At 37.3% G+C, this 17,836-nt stretch overlaps 1 protein-coding gene across 7 annotated transcripts in view; it reads left to right on the plus strand.

Annotated features, from left to right (window-relative positions):
• Nucleotides 1-17,836, plus strand: part of CBLB (Cbl proto-oncogene B) — a 213,681-nt gene that overhangs the window by 101,452 nt on the left and 94,393 nt on the right. For 6 of the 7 annotated variants that reach the window (XM_050778914.1, XM_050778913.1, XM_050778918.1 and 3 more), the window contains one exon: nucleotides 15,546-15,702. In XM_050778914.1, the coding sequence (XP_050634871.1) occupies nucleotides 15,546-15,702 (157 nt within the window). Of the gene's footprint in view, nucleotides 1-15,545; nucleotides 15,703-15,812; nucleotides 17,545-17,836 lie in introns of those variants that run through there. The other variant, XM_050778920.1, reaches the window with a different exon arrangement.

The following is a 17,836-nucleotide window of genomic DNA, read 5'->3' on the forward strand; positions in this document are numbered from 1 at the left end:
ATTTATTGCCTCTACGATTGATTTCCTGCAAAAGCGATAAGGACCTTCTTTGGTTTCCTGTATGTTCCTTTCACTTTTACTAAGAAACAAAGGAAAATACTTTCTTTACCTTTCCAGCGAGTGAGATATGTGTTCTTCTAGCATATTAACTAGATCAGTTTTCCCTCTAGGTAAAGAAAACACAACTTAATTATATTAAATTAAAAGAGGGGGTATACAGGAGAAATTAAGAGTTTTTACAATGAAAACTTCTAGCAGAAAGAGAAAGAAAAAAGAACTAAAGTAGGATTCAAAGAATCACTAGTTAATATTTCTACTAGTTAGCCACCTCCCTTTGTTGCCTGTTAAAAAAAAATTCAGGTATCTTTATGTCAATAAGGAAAATAAAAACTTAACATATTTATTGGAGGCCTATTTTGTTCAACTCATTGTAACAAGATACAAAACAACTAAGATGCCAATTATAATTTTCTACCTATAAGCAATATTCAATTTGGGGAAGACAGGATATAAAAAGAAGATAAATACTTAAAATCAGCTCTGTACAATTAGAAAATCACATAAAGAATGTCACAAATAATAAATTAATTTACTAGTACACGCATACCTCAGAGATATTGTGGGTTTAGTTTGAGACCACTGCAATAAAGTGTACATCACAATGAAGTGCATATTGCAATAAAGCAAGTCATATAGATTATTTTTGGCCTCCTAGTGAATATAGAAGTTGTATTTATACTATACTGCAGTCTGTTAGGTGTGCAATAGCATTATGTCTAAAAAAATGTATGTACCTTAACTAAAAAATATTGCTAAAAAATGCTAACAAGCAGCTGAGCCTTCAGTGAGGTGTAATCTTTTACCTGCTGGAGAGTTGTGCCTCGATGTTCATGGCTATTGACTGATCAGGGTGGTGGCTGCTGAAAGTTAAGGTGACTGTGGCAATTTCTTACAATTAGGCAGCAGTGAAGTTTACTACATCAATTGATTCTTCCTTTCATGAAATATTTATCTATAACATGCAATGCTGTTTGATAATATTTTAGTCACAATAGAGTTTCGTTCAAAATTGGAGTCAATCCTCTCAAACCCTGCCACTGCTTTATCAACCAAGTATATGCAATTTTCTAAATCCTTTATTGTAATATCAGCAATGTTCACAGCATCTTCACCTGGAGTAAATTACATTTAACAAAGCACTTGTTTTGCTTCTTTATAAGAAGCAACTTTTTGTCTGTTGAAATTTTATGATTTCAATCAATTTAGCCACATATTTAGGCTCTACTTCTAATTCTAGTTCTCTAGCAAATTCTACATCTACAGTTACTTCTTACACTGAAGTCTTGAAATCCTCAAAGTCATCCATGAGATTTGGAATTCACTGTTTCCAAACTCCTGTTAATGTTGATATTTTGACCTCCCTTGAATCATAAGTGTTCTTAATGACATTAAAAAGGTAAATTCTTTCCATGAGGTTTTCAATTTTCTTTGTCCAGATCTATCACAATATATGACAGCTATAGCCGTAGGAAATGTATTTCTTAAATAGTAAGACTTGAAAGTCAAAATGGCTCCTTTATTCATGGGCTGCAGAATGAGTACTGTGTTAGAAGACATGAAAACAACATTAACCTCCTTGTACATCTCCATCAAATCTTTTGGATGATTAGGGGCATTGCCAATGAACAGTGCTATTTTGAAAGGAATTGTTTCCTCTACACAGCATATCTCAACAGTAGGCTTAAAATATTCAGTAATCCAGGTTTTTGTTCCATTTGTAGAGCACAGAAAGAGTAGGTTTACCATAATTCTTAAAGGACCTAGGATTTTTAGATTAGTGAATGAAACTGTCCTTTGAAGCTTTTTTTTATTTTTATTTTTATTTTTTTATTTTAAATAAAAGAAATTTATTTCTCATAGTTCTGAAGGCTAGGAAGTCCAAGATCAAGGTGCTGACAAAGTGTCTGGTAAGGACCCACTTCCTAATTTATGGATGACCAAACATCTTTTTGCAATATCCACACATGGTAGAAAGGGTGAGCAACTATCAGAGGCTTTTGTTTTTTTCTTTTTCAACCTTTATTTTGGAGGTTATTTAGGGGGTACATAGGCAAGTTATTGCATTTTGCGTGATGCCGAGGTTTGGGGTATGATTGAACCCATCACGTAGCTTTGAAGCTAGGTATTGACTTCTCTCTAGCTCTAGCATTTTCTAGACAGCATTTTCTTTCTTCTTAAGGCTGTTTCATCTACATTAATTATCTGTTGTTTTGTATACCACATTCATCAATGGTCTTAGCTAGATCTTCTGTATAACTTGTTGCAACTTCTACATCAGCACTTGGTGCTTCACCTTGCACTTTTATGTTAGAGAGAGCTTCTTTTCTTAAACTCAATAAACTAGTTTCTGCTAGTTTCAAACTTTACTTCTGAAGCTTCCTTAATTCTCTTACCCTTCATATAATTGAAGAGAGTTGGGGCCTTGTTTTGGATTAGGCTTTGGCCTAACAGAATGTTGTGGCTAGTTTGATCTAACCAAACCACCAAAACTGTCTCCATATCAGCAGTAAGGTTATTTTGCTTTCTTATCATTCATGTGTTCACTGAAATAGCATTTTTAATTTCCTTCATGAACTTCTTTCCTTTCACAACTTGGCTGTTTGGTCCAAGAGGCCTCACTTTTGTCCTATGTCAGCTTTAGACATGCCTTTCTCACTAAAATTAATCATGTCCATAATTAGATGTAAACTGAGAGACTTGTGACTATTCCTTTCACTTGAGCACTTGAGGCTATTTTAGGGTTATTATTCGGCCTAATTTCAGTGTTGTTGTGTCTTAGGGAATAGAGAGTCCCCAGGAGAGGGAGAGAGAAAAGAGAACAGTGTTGGTGGAGCAGTGAGAATATACACCATTAAGTTTGTTGTCTTACATGGGCATGGTTCATAGTGCCCAAAAACTATTGGTTTCACACAAAAAATATTGTTTTGAAACTGAAAAACCGGGAATGATGGCAACAATAGGTATGAATTGGGATATGGCAGCAATTGGCTAGACCTGGGTGCCAGCTGTTTTTTTTTTACATCATCTCTCTTCCAATTCATCACAGTCCTTTCCTGGGCCTCTTTACTCATTTATATTATCTACCTGGTCCCCAGATAGTTGACTTTTTAATATCTGAAAGCTATTTGGAACCACTGGACTAATAGTGTGTACCCCTGGATTTATAGAGGTCCTGGTCTTAATCCTCTAAACATCTGTTCTCTTCTCTGCTGAATGTGTCTACTTGGGTCAATAAAGGGAGAGACGGTCTCCTTCTAGAGCAAGGATCTTAAAGCCTCGTAAAATAGAGGTAGTATTTCTCCCTGGGTCAAAGGACAGGCATTATCCATTATAAAATGTTTGGGTTCCTCAAGTTCTAGATTCTACTCCAGAATCAAACCCACAGTTTATGCAGATGTCACCTGGCCGTCTTTGCATTCTTTTAGGAGAATTTGTGTTTAGGGAACAAGTGCAAGGAAATGCTGGTACTCTAGCCACTGCACTTGCTGGGAGTTACAAAGTCCTTTGACTCTGACCCAGTCCTTTGACAGAAACCCAGTGTCTTCTGCCACTATACATGAAACTCGTAGGCCAACTTGTTAGCTTGCAAGAAGAGTAGAATCTCAGATTCTTTGATTTTTTAGAATCATGTTCTGCTGGTAGGAAAGTGTGACTTAATAGCAAAGTAAATAAAACTTACTTATATTAGTCTTTTCTCATGCTGCTGATAAAGACATACCTGAGACTGAGTAATTTATAAAGAAAAAGAAGTTTAATGCACTCACAGTTTCACGTGACTGGGGAAGCCTCACAATCGTGGTGGAAGGCGAAAGGCACTTCTTACGTGGCAGCAGACGAGAGAAAATGAGAGCCAATGTGAGATTTATTCACTACCACAAAAATAGTTTGTGGGAAACCACTCCCATGATTCAAATACCTCCCACTAGGTCCTTCCCACAACATGTGGGAATTATGGGAACTACAATTCAAGATGAAATTTGGGTGGGGACACAGCCAAACAATATCATTCTGCTGCTGGCTCCTCCCATATCTCACGTCCACATTCCAAAACACAATCATGCCTTTGCAACAGTCCTCCAAAGTCTTAACTCATTCCAGCATTAACTCAAAAGTCCACATTCCAAAGTCTCATATGAGACAACAGGAGTCCCTTGCACTTATGAGTAAAATTTAAAGCAAGCAAGTTTTTGATTTTATGAGTAAAATCAAAAGCAAGTTAGTTACTTCCTAGGTACAGTAGGGATACAGGCATTGGGAAATACAGCCATTCTGAATGGGAGAAATTATCCAAAACAAAGGTTCTACAAGCCCCACACAAGTCCGAAATCCAGAGAGCTGGTCAAATCTTAAAGTTCCAAAATGATTTCCTTTGACTTCATGTCTCACATCCAGGGCACACTGATGCAAGAGGTGGGTTCTTGTGGTCTTGGGCAGCTCCACCCCTGTGGCTTCGCAGGGATACAGTCTCCCTCCTGGTTGATTTCATGGGCTGATGTTGAGTGTCTGTGGCTTTTCCAGGGGCATGGTGCAAGCTGTCGGTAGATCTGCTATTCTGGGGTCTGAAGGACAGTGGCCCTCTTCTTACAGCTCCACTAGTCAGTGCCCCAGTGGGGACTCTGTGTGGGGTCTTCAGCCCCACATTTCTCTGCCACACTGCCCTAGCAGAAGTAGGTCTCTGCCCTTACAACAGATGTCTACCTCTACAAGGGCCGTGCCCCTGCAACAAACTTCTATCTGGATATCCAAGCATTTCCATACGTCTTCTGAAATCTAGGCAGAGATTCCTAAACCTCAACTTCTTGACTTCTGTGCACCTGCAGACTCAAACACCATGTGAAAGCTGCCAGGACTTGAGGCTTGCACCCTCTGAAATAAAAGCTTGAGTTCAATGTTGGCCCCTTATAGCCGTGGCTGGGATGCAGGGCACTAAGTTCTGAGACTGCACAAAGCAGCAGAGCCTTGGGTCCAGCCGATGAAACCTAGACCTAGCCTTGGGTCCAGCCGATGAAACCTTTCTTCCTAGGCCTCCAGGCCTATGATGAGAGAGGCTGCCATGAAGACCTCTGACATGTCCTGGAGACATTTTCCTCATTGTCTTGGTGATTAACATTTGGCTCCTCCTGACTTACGCAAATTTCTGCAGCTAGCTTGAGGTTCTCCTCAGAGAATGTGTTTTTCTTTTTTATCACATTGTCAGCCTGCAAACTTTCTGAATTTTTATGCTCCACTTCTTCTTTAAACATAAGTTCCAATTCCATATCATATATTTGTGAATGAATAAAACTTAATGCTTTTAACAGTACCCAAGTCACCTCTTGAATGCTTTGCTGCTCAGAAGTTTCTTCTGCCAGATGCCCTAAATTATCTCTCTCAAGTTAAAAGTTACACAATTTCTAGGGTGGGGCAAAATGCTGCCAGTCTCTTTGCTAAAACATAGCAAGAGTCACCTTTACTCCAGTTCCCAAGAAGTTCCCCATCTCCATCTCAGTCCATCTCAACCTGCACTTCATTGTCCATATCACTGTCAGCATTCTCGTCAAACCATTCAACAAGTGTCTAGGAAGTTCCAAACTTTCCCACATCTTCCTCTCTTCTTCTGAGCCCTCCAAACTGTTCCAACCTCTCCGTTATCCAGTTCCAAAGTTGGATCCACAGTTTTGGGTATCTTTACAGCAGCACCCCACTCTACTGGCACCAATTTACTGTATTAGTACATTTTCACGTTGCTGAAAAAGACATACTGAAAACTGGGTAGTTTATAAAGAAAAAGAGGTTTAATGGGCTCACAGTTCCATGTGGCTGGGGAGACCTCACAATCATGGCAGAAGACAAAAGGCACATCTTACATGGCAGCAGAGAAGAGAAAATATGAGAGCCAAGCAAAAAGGGAAACCCCTATAAAACCCTCAGATCTCATGTGACTTATTTACTACCACAAGAATAGTATATGGGAAACTGCCCATTAATCAATTATCTCCCACCCGGTCCCTCCCACAACATGTGGGAATTATGGGAGCTATAATTCAAGATGAGATTTGGATGGGGAGACAGCCAAACCACATCATTATTAAAGTCAGTGTGTAGGGGGTAGGTGCAGTGGCTCATGCCTGTAATCCCAGTATTTTGGGAGGCCAAGGCAGGTGGATCACTTGAGTCCAAAAGTTCGAGACCAGCCTGGCAACGTGGCACAACTCTGTCTCTACAAAAAATACAAAAATTAGCTAGGTATGGTGGCGCACGCTTTCATCCCAGCTGCTTAGGAGGCCGAGGCACGAGAATCGCTTGAGCCTGGGAGGTCGAGGTTGCAGTGAGTCAAGACCACGCTACTGCACTCCAGCCTGGGTGACAGAATGAGACCCTGCCACAAAACAAAATGAAATGAGAAACAAAAACAACAACAGTAAAGTCAATATGTGGGTATTTGCATTTCAGTAATAGGCTGCTCATGATTGATCTTTCTGTTCTTCCTTATTTTAAATGTTGGTTATTAATAGGAAATGCTATAGTTGTTTTTCTTGCGTAGATTTGTTTTTGTTAGTCTTTAATAACAAAGGAGTTATTTAAAATTTCAGTAGTTTTATTAAAATGACTTTTTGATGGATTTAATTATGCACAGCAATATATGCACAGTTTTTTCTTTCAGAGTTTTAGAAATGTTATCAGAAGCTCTTTATTTTTTGCCTCAGTTTATCTTATACATCTAGGAGACTTCACCTATTGGTTGTTAATTTAATTGGCTCATGTTGAGAGACTTACAAGGAACTTGGTTTTATTATTGACTTTTTTTTTGTTTGTAATTCTGAGCTCTTATTGCTAAAGGAAAGATCATTCTAAAGCCTTACTTAAACCTCTCTTTGGCAGCACTTTCTGGAGTATGTAATTTTTAAATTTTATTTAATCTGACTTCAGCATATCAAAGGTATGTTGCATAACCTGTGAGCTGCTGTATCTCATAAATTTATCCTGTATTAGTGAACTTTCAGAGAATATATGCTGAAGAACAGTTAAAGAAAAGAACAAGTATTAATTGTTTTAAAACCGGAATCTTTCTATTTTTTACAGTCAGTGACTTCTAAGTGGAAAAGTTTTAAATGGAATTTTTACACATTATTATGGATCATACTTTCAGCTCCTCTTCCTGTTCCTTTCCACTAATGAACTTTATTTTCAAAGCCGGAAAAGAAATAGAATTATGTAAAAATAATTTTATGACTATAGCAAATTTATTGTTTATTATGTTCAAAGGTTAGCATGTGAGACCAGAAGCTAGAAAGCGTCAAATCTATCATGTGAACGAAAGAATTGAGAAGATTAGAAATAATACTAAAGACGCTATTTCCTGTGTTCCTGCAATCTTATAAAAATATGATTCTAGATTTAGGCTTCAGAATGTGAATATGTGAAAAATACTTGTCCACTATACAGAGAAGTAATGATGGCCGCAGCTGCCCGTCTGAAGCGGCTGCTGTGAAGATGCTGCAATAGGGGAGGCATGGCCAGGACTGTGTGCTCCATGGAGTGGGCGGGATGTGGGAACAGGCAGGAGCCCCACCCTCTTCCGCGTTAATGAGGTTGGAGCCCCGTGCTTCCAGGAGCAGCTGCAGCTGTGGACCTGGGCATCCCTATACTCTTTGGGGACCGGGAAGTCCCCCTACCCCAGCAGGCTTGGAAGTGCCTGCTCCTGTTGTCTGGCCTCACCCTGCTCCCAGTGCCTGCTCTGGGATGGAGCAAAGCTGTGGCCAAGCATGGGCACTGTTGTGACCTGGCTGGGTGTGCACACACTCAGGATGGCGCTGACATGCCAGCTCCCTGCCAACTCACCCCTTTCCAAACTTTGGGACCAAGGAGCACTGGAGGGAGGCCAAGGGGGTAGAGTTGAGGGCAGCTCCATGTGGGCCTGCAGGCAACCCTCCACAGAAACACCCAGGGCACCTGTAGATGACATGATTGGTGGCAGCAGGAGGCAGACAGGCTCATGGGTGGAAAGGCGCAGGTCCCCACTGAAGCCCCACCTTCAAGACAGGGACAGCCTACAGCCTCAGGGCTGGGCTGTCAGTTCCTGGTGGAGTTCACAGTGGGAATGAAAACTTGCGGTGCTTTTTCTGGGCCTTCCTGTGGACCAGTCAGCACACACATCCTCCCTTCTGAGCCCATAAAAACCTCCAGACCCAGCCGGACTCACACAGACATCAGACTACCAGCTGCAGGAAGAAGCTACCCAATTTGAGTCTCTTTGACTCCTTGGGATGATCTGCCTGCAGAAAGGGAACTGCCCACTCTGGGTCTCCTGAGTGCTGTTCTGCTGCTCAGTAAAGCTCCTTTCTGCCTTCCCACCCTCCAGTTGTTTGTATACCTCATTCTTCCTGGACACGGGACAAGAACTCAGGGACTGCCAAATGGCAGGACTGAAAAAACAGTAACACAAACAGGGCTGAAATGTACCCACCCTCTACTCCCTCCATTCCCCACATTGTGGGCAATGAGAAGGAGAGAAGAGCTGTGGCTCTTCGGGGAACCCACACCTACAGGCTCCCTGAGCTAGGGCTGTGACACCCCATTTGGGGCTCTGTAGTTTCTGGAGTCTCCAAGCTTTTGGGTGCCACTGTGTTCCCCTCCTCCAGACACAGGTACGCACAGCGGAAGCCACTTGCTGTACGTCAGATCCTGCCACTGGCTTGCCCAGAGCCAGTGCCTGTGCTGGTGCCCAGAGCTGCCCGCCCTGCTACAGCAGCCAATGTGCGTGGCTGTGCGCAGTGGCCGACTCCACGCTCACTTGCTCATGCACCACTTGTTGCTCCACATCTGACTCGCCCTTGGCAGGTGTGGGATCTGTGCTGGTAGTGCACGGTGAGTGTGGCCTGCCAGGTCAAGTTGGTGGAATGAGCCCAGCAGGCCTGAGGAAAACTCGGGTAATGGTGCCACCGATCACAGAGGTTTCTGGCTGGAAAAGTGACACACAAACAATAAGTGACAGTAGTGCTTATCTACACTATAGATGAAGTGTTATGAGCTTTTTGACAAATAAAAATTATCCAGCATAAATACCCAGCCTCTATGTCTTTATCAGTGTCAGGAATTTTCATGTATGAGGAAGAGTGGTTCAATCTAATTATGAATATCCTTGGTAACTATGGTTACCATCCTATCAAAGATGACTTGCTGTATGGTGACTGTGTGACCAGAGTGTTTTGATATGCTGTTTCTGTAGATTGCTGGAAAACAATTGCTTTTCCCTTGTTGATAGAACAGCAAGAGTAATAATGGCCTGATAAGAATCTATCTTCATATTCTTAAAAAGTGGAGTCATGAAAAAAAAAGGTTGGATTTAAGGAATAACTATATACAAAATGTCAACGGACTTAGGAATCACAGTGCTAATATTTTGTGTCCATAATGTAATCAAAACATGTCAAATATGTTACAAATATCCTATTATCTTCTGAACAAAGCTTGCCCTCGATTTAAAGATACTGACATTGAACATATCTTAGTTGATCAAGGTGAATTTTCTGACAAAATTTACATAAAATTAGAAATAGAGTTGGGCTAATGTATATAGAACATATTTTCTTTTTGTTTAAAATGAGGATGATAGTATATATTCCTGAGCTACAAGATCCTGAGCTGTGGATCTTAAACACCTGCCACCACTAATACCACAGCAACAGAACAAACCAACAATAAACAAACATGTCAATTTCCTTGTTTGTATTAAGGTAGTTACTTTTTGTTTTTAGTCTTGGATTTTTAGTGTAATATTTTTTAAAAATTAAATATATAATTGAAGTTTAATGTACATGGGGAAAAGTACACAAATCATACATGTAGAGTGAGAAATTTTTTGAAGTAAACATACCCATGTATATGCTACGCAGATAAAGTAGTAATACCTTACTACCTCCATCTTGGAAGACGCCGTCTCTCAGCCCGTCAGAAAGTCTCACATAGTCACCACCTAGTAGTTCTGATACATGGCACCATAAAATTATACATAGTTGAAAACATACTAATTATACTGTTTTGGAAAAAAACTGGCTTCTTCCTCTTTTTATGTTTATGGAATTCAACTCTCTACTTGCATGCAGCAGTACTTTATTCATTCTCCTTGCTTCATTGTATAGCTGTACTACAATTAACCTATTCATTTGATTATTTATTTATAAATTACCCAGCCTCAGGTATTTCTTTATAGCACTGCTAAAACAACCTAACACAGAAACTGGATATATAACATCAAGTATAATTTATAAATAAAAGAGGTTTATTGGGCTCACCATTATGCAGGCTGTACAGGCATGGTGCTAGCATCTGCTTGGCTTCCAGGCAGGCCTCAGAGGGCTTTTGCTCATGGCAGAAGGTGAAGCAGAGCCTGCATGTCACATGTGGTGAGAGCAGGAGGAAGAGAGCGCAAGGGAGGTGTCATGCACTTTTAAACAGCCAGCTCTTGTAAGAACTCACTGTCGTGAGGACAGCACCAAGGCGATGGTGCTATACCATTCATGAGAAACATGCCCCCATGATCCAATCACCTCCCACTGGGCTCTACCTCCAAAATTGAGGATTACAGTTCAACATGAGGTTTGGGGGGAACAAATATCCAAACTATATCATCCAGTGTTTATATATGGGTACATGTTTCTAAAATTTTAGTTTTGTTCCATCTGTTTGTCTATGCTTGTACCAATGCCACATTGTCTTAATTAATGTAAGGAGTATATACTTGTTAATGTTCTTAGTGAAGATTACCTTTTTTGTTCTTGACTCTTGCATTTCCCATGTACTTCAGAACCAGTTTATTAGTATCTACTACAAAAAATACCTCCTGGGATTGTTTATTTCAGTTATATTAAATTTTTAGGCCAATTTGGGAAGAACTCTTTGTAATATGAATCTACCATTAAAGTGTTATATACCTTTATTTATGTTTTTTATATCTCTGTGTATGTGTGTATATTGATATTTTTGCTTTGCTCATCTATTGTTAGCTTTATTTCTATTTATTTGGGACTTTTAGATAGCATTATAAAAATCAAATGTTTAAAGTTTCATTTTCTAGTTATATGTAGCCAATATAAGAAAGATAACTGATACTTTATATCAATTTTGTATTCAGCAACCATGTTCAATTTTCTTATTTCCTATAGTTTAATCTGTAAAATTTTTGTATTTTCTACACATAAAGCTATGTCATAAGCAGATACTGCTTTGTGTTTTTCATTGATTCTTCTACAATTACATATATTTAAAAGTTTTAGTACATCTTCTATTCTTTTAGTACACCAGAGCATATTAGACATATAAAAAGTTAAAAACCATGTACAAATTCAGAAAATATATTTTTAAAATCACTTATAATCCCTTCCACCACAATACGGTTATTAAATTTGTGGTATCTCCAGACATTATAGTTTAACATTGGATCATAAAGGACAAAATTTTAAAAATACTGTTTCCATTTAGTAATATCCCAATAACACTTTTTCATGACAATAAATATTTTTCTGCACAAAATTGTTACTAGTGAATATATTTATTTTCAAATATTTTGTCTTATAAACAACACTGCATTTCAAAGATTTGTGGATGGGCCTTTGGCTGCTGTATATTTTTTGGACATAATTTCCTTAGGTGAAATCCCTGGAAGTTGATGTTCTTAGTTATAATGTATAGGCTTTTGAAATTTGTTTCCCAATTGCCTTCTAGAAGTGCTGTGTAAATTCTCATTCACACCAGTAGTATACAAAATTCCTGTTTGCAAACACCCTAGCTTCTGTTGATATTCACCCTGTATTGTATGAAATGTTTTTTGTTTTTCCTATCAGTTGAAACTAAAACCTTTAACCTTTTACGAACTAGTGGTTTAATGAAAATGTTTTACCTTTTTTTAAAAAAAAATCATCCTCCTCACACTATTTTCCATTCCTCTTACTTTTTTCTTAAAATTGCAGGATTTTCAAATTAGAATATCTAATACACTTCTCCACATTTACACAGGAGAAAACCAGCCTGGAAGATTAAGTGATCTGTCCACTACTGACCAGCTGACACCTTTCCAGATTTATTTCCCTGCATCTGATTAATCCCATTTTCTTTGAAAGGATACTGTTTTTCAAGACTTTAAAGAGGATTACTATTGTTTTTTTGGTAGACAGGCTAGAATTCATTATCTAATAACAGGATTATAACGTAGTCTTATTTATCATATTCTTATGTCTCATGACATTATATGAACAGAACTATCACTTTAACAAAAAGTCATCAATAGATTTCTGTATAATAGATAAATGGTAGTAAGCCATCAATAAATAGCAGTTCTTACTCTTATTTGAAATAAAAAGATCCTGAAATTATATTATTACTCATATAATTATATGTGTATTCTATTCTTTGTAGATTGACAATTACTTATACTTTTCCACTGTATTTTAAAAGCAATTCAGCCTGCAACTTAAGTGGTTTATAATTGTAAGGGTCAACTAGAACATATTGAAAGATTTTTGGATTAGTGAAAACTTGGAGTTTAGTTGGCTCTTTCATTTCTCTTTCTCTCTCTCTCTCTCTCTCTCTCTCTCTGTCTGTCTGTCTGTCTCTGTCTCTGTCTCTTCCCTTTACTTCTTCCCAGGTCTCTGCCAGCACCCTGAAATTTCTACATTTGTAAAACAATTTGCCATTAATATTTTCTCTCATTAATATTTTCTCTCATATTAGAGATAATTGCTTCATCTCTAAAGGAAGAGGTAGTAGAAACCGCTGTCTTTTTGCAGAAGTTTAAATAGAAGTGTGAAAATTCATGCTCTCTGGGTTCCCTTCCTCCCATACACCTCAAAAAAGAATGGTAGCCACTTAGTCTTAAGAAAGTTTAGAGCCTTAGTGCAACAGTTGAGAATAATCTAATTTTTGTTTGTTTTTAAAGACTATGTTGTTATACTCTGTATCTATTCTTCATTCTTGAAATCCCCTTCCCCCTACCTCTGTTCCCCACCCCCACCTCCTACACAATAATGGGTGTTTTGCTGAGGTGATCAAAGGAGGAGTATCTGTTGTGCAAACATTCACATATGAAAAGTTAACAAAATAATGCCCTGGCTTCCTAATCCCTATTACTACCACTAATTAAGATTCCAGTGAATGCCTCTTTGGGTTTGAGGTTTGTCACGAGTAATCTGACAAAGTTTCATTTACACAAGTACTGTGGAAATGTAACTTGTCCTTTTGTAAATTGTTATTATGAAGGGGTACATAAGACCAAAATTTTCTTAAGTTCATACATCTCGTATAACTGGCTCTGGGAAATCACTAGGTGCTCAAAAGAATTATGAATTGAATTCACTGTACATACTAGATTAGAATCATTTTTATAGTAACAGATGTGGAAGGTGTCTATTTGGCCTTTTTTAAAAAAACTTTTTATATGTTATACACAAAATAAATATTTACAGTTTGACCACTTTATGTTGTATACTTTATATACGAAACAAAATGCTTTAACTTCTTCATACAAAAAATAAAATTTATACTGTTCTGAAGTCACGGGTTCTCTGATCATATTTTTTTTACTCTGAGTATCATGATCCATGTCCCTTTTGTGTTCTGAGTATTTGAAACTTTAATTTGGAAAAGAAAAATGTACTTCTTAGACATTGGTTTCATGGTAATTATAATGAAGCTGGACATAATTGCATATTTATACTTCATTGTAAATCAACAGCTCCCTAATATTCTTAAAAGTGTTCCTTGTGTTTTTAAAACAGCAGCATTTTGTTAACCTTAATCAGAGCCTGACGTGTGTTTCTTCTAAATGGCATCTGATGTGGTATCTCTCCTCAGTTCTCTGTGGTTTCCTGTTTTTTTCATACATAGAGAAAAACTTTTTGAGGTATGAAGCCTCATATTTTTCTTTTAATGGTACCTCAAACCTAAACTCTCTTATAAATTATACAGCATAGTGTTGTCAATCTGTCTCACCATTAGTTTATGCCACTTCCCACAGACTGTTTCTCTGGAATCCCTCCAGCCCTTGCTGTGTATCCATCACCCAGCTTGCATGTCCTTATATACCCCACTCTAGATTCTTTAGCATTACAGGTTTTACTTCTATCCCTAAAGTGTGTTCTTCAAAGGCAAAGATGTTATCTTTATTTCTATAATTGTATTTCCCCAACAGTGCCTTGTTTTAGCAATGAGTAGCTATAGTAGGCTCTCTAAGTGTTGTCTCTAGAGCAGCAGCAGCAGCTGCAAGGAACATTTTATAGCTGTCAATGTTCAGGCCCCACCCCAGTGCTACTGAAACATAGTATCTTGGGTTGAGGATCAGGCTATGTTAACAAGCCTCAGATAATTTGGATGCATGCTGAAGTTTGACAACCACTGCTGCAGAAAATTACTGAATATCAAGTTGTACCTTTATGGTGATATCTCATTGAGTGGATTGATACAGAATGGGGCCAGGCACAGTTTAGTTTATTCTGCCTGATTCTTGTATTTCAGAGATACTAGTAAAGAAAACCTAAGATTTAAATATTTACTATCTTATAAGAGGATGCTATCTTATAAGAGGGACGGCTTTTATACTATTCTGTTGTAAAAATTGTAGTTTAAATTTTAAAAACTGAATGATTTCTTTCTTCTGCCAAGTTAGGAATAGGCATTATTCTGAAGCAGGAAGGTTAACTAAGAAATGCATCCTGGGTGTCACTAATTTTCATGGTGGGAAAGAGGGTAGGTCAGTTGGAAACTGGTCAGATGGGGAGAGGTCGAGAGACGTTTCCCTAGTTACCATTCTGTGCTCTTCTAAGTTTTTTGGATCATGTAACTGTATTACATGTTAAAATTTTGTTGAATGATATTTAGTCAAAATACAGTAATAAATAAATGTTGAATAAACTCCCATGATATAACCATTGTGGTTGGTTTAAAAAATTAAGTTTTTCTTTTGTATTAATATGAAAAGTTAGATAACATATGCTTTTCATCTCTGCAGAAAACATCAAGGTTGTGGCAGAAATGTCTTGATGGCTTTCCATCTTAGTCTTCTTGAATTGGCTAATACATATTACTCATTTGTGCAATGAATAAAGGATGTATATTATATGGATCCATCATCTTATGACTGTTTTTAGAAAATGAGAATTAAATCTTGATTCATTATTAAATAACCTTGTATACACACATGAAGAGGTCATGACACATAAGACTTTGACCTAATACCTTTTTTTAGATGTGTTTCTATAGCTATCTTGATAGCCTAGAACTGTTTGAGAGAAAATTAATTTAAATTTTTGTCTTATTCTTAGCAAATGCAAAATAATTGAGTTAAACGGAACCCACTACATTTGTTCTGAAATATGAACAGTATTCTCAAATATTTGTCTGGTAGTACAAATACAATTATATTAATTTTATTATTGAATTTTGCTGCTTCAAAGGGAGGTATTTCTTAAATGACACTTGATTCAATTATTTCCCTTTTTTTCCACCTTGCACAGAACTATCGTACCATGGAAAGTATTCAGACAGTGCCTTCATGAGGTCCACCAGATTAGCTCTGGCCTGGAAGCAATGGCTCTAAAATCAACAATTGATTTAACTTGCAATGATTACATTTCAGTTTTTGAATTTGATATTTTTACCAGGCTGTTTCAGGTAAGTTTATACTTGCTTAGTCTATCCATTCCCTTCCTCTCTCCCTTTCTTTTCTCTCTGTTTCTCTCTCTCTTACACACATATAAACAAACATATGGAAAATAGTGTCATTACTATTAGTCTGTAATTTTATTGGTATGTTTGGTCATTGCTAAAAGTTTAGAGTGAGCCATTTGGCTTAAGTTTGGAGTATCGGATGCTGTGAGCCTGGTGGCTGCTTGTCAGCTTTGAGAGGATCCATCCAAAAGAGCTTTGTTTTAAACTCTCTACTTAGTTTCTCACTTTATTTTGTTGATGTTTTAGCACAATGATGGATAGAATGCAACAACTGCAGGTGGGCATTTTCCAGCTAGATCTAAAATCTTTCCCTTTGCCTTCTGCGTTTATTAGGTTAATAGTAAACTTAGAATAGTAAACTTAGAAATACCAGACTGTTCTGTATAGAACAGAACTTGTGTCCTGTACTTATTTTATAAATTGCTTTGCACATTCAACCATGTGTAACGAACAGTTTTCAGTGTCAATAAATATTCTTCATAAGTTCCTATGTCATATTCATTCAAAATAGTATGTCAGTATTAACAAAGCTCTCTTTTGAAAAATTTAGATTTTTTACCTGCATTTTCTCTAGTGTAAACAACTTTAAGATGAACATTTTTGTTATGCTTATTGTTTTTCCTTTTAAATTATCCTCCATAATTGTTTTCACATAGCAAATTAGAAGAATGTAGCATTATATGGATGCTATCATTTTCTTCTTTTGCATGCCTTAATGGAATTACCTTAAACATGAAGACTTGAAATTTGTGTTTTGAGTTTGCCTCTGCCACTAAAATGTATATCATCTATGGGTTTCAGTTCAAGTAGTCACAAAATAAAAATTTTCTGCTTAACATTTTTATGATTTAGTAACATAAATTATATAGTAAATGAGGTAAGTTGATCAGACTGGGCTTACTTATATTCTGATACAATTTTTTATCATTTTAATCTGAAGTAAAATTTATTCTCTTTGAAACATGCTTTCAACAAATATCAGAGTATAATATTGGTTTCATGTTTTTCATGTTACATGAACTTCACTTCTCTGATCTTTAATTCTGCTTGGCACTAGCTAGCAAGGATTGGATGACTAGTTTATGTAATAAAAACCACATTGCACAGGATTAGCTTTTAATTTATGAAGGAACCCATTAATAGAAGAGAGATTAACTCCTGTCAACAATACATATAGGATGTAAACCATGTCTCTACTAAAAATGCAAAAAATTAGCTGGACATGGTGGTGGTGGGCGCCTGTAGCCCCAGCTACTTGGGAGGCTGAAGCAGGAGAATGGCGTGAACCCAGGAGGTGGAACTTTCAGTGAGCCGAGATCACACCACTGCATCCAGCCTGGGCGACAGAGCGAGACTCCGTCTCAAAAAAAAAAAAAAAAAAAAAAAAAGAAATACAGGATATATTTCATTGTATTACAATTTCGGAATCATAATTCTACCTTGTATATAGGGTAAGCAATTAGATAAATCACTAATGAAAGTGTGCTTTTGATTATTTTAAATTTTTGAGTTCATGATTATTCCCTTGGTGTATATTATAGTTTGACAGTTTACGTTTTTCAAAGATTTTAAGATCTATTTTAGAAAAAAAAGTTATCTGATATTGGTCATTTTATAATGGAACCTCTCCTTTCTTTAAAGGTTTCTGATAATTTTACAGAATATCTTATTTATTTAACATGATACAAAGAGATTCTAAATAGTAGGAGCTTTGCTTCTTCACCTTGTCAAGGAAGAGAGTAAAAGTAATCTTCCTACATTAAACCTAACTGCTCATTCTAGGAAGTGAGTATATTTTTGTGGTGAGCCTGGATGACTTTTTACTGTGGGTATTAAATGCTAGAATTCCCTGGCGTTATATATTGAAAGTATGAGGGCAACTTAATGTTGGTTAAACACTTACCTAAACTGCTATTTAATATGTGGACATATTTTCTTATAAGCTGTTTTACTTTAAAATAGCACAAGTCAGCCTTGATACTCTAAGGAATATATATCTTATTTACTTTCACTGGGATGGGAAAAGAAAGGGCTATTTTTAAGTCAAGCTACTGTGAAAAGTTTTAGATCATAAAAT

Source organism: Macaca thibetana, chromosome 2 (assembly GCF_024542745.1).
Source record: "Macaca thibetana thibetana isolate TM-01 chromosome 2, ASM2454274v1, whole genome shotgun sequence".
Taxonomy (NCBI): Eukaryota; Metazoa; Chordata; class Mammalia; order Primates; family Cercopithecidae; genus Macaca; species Macaca thibetana.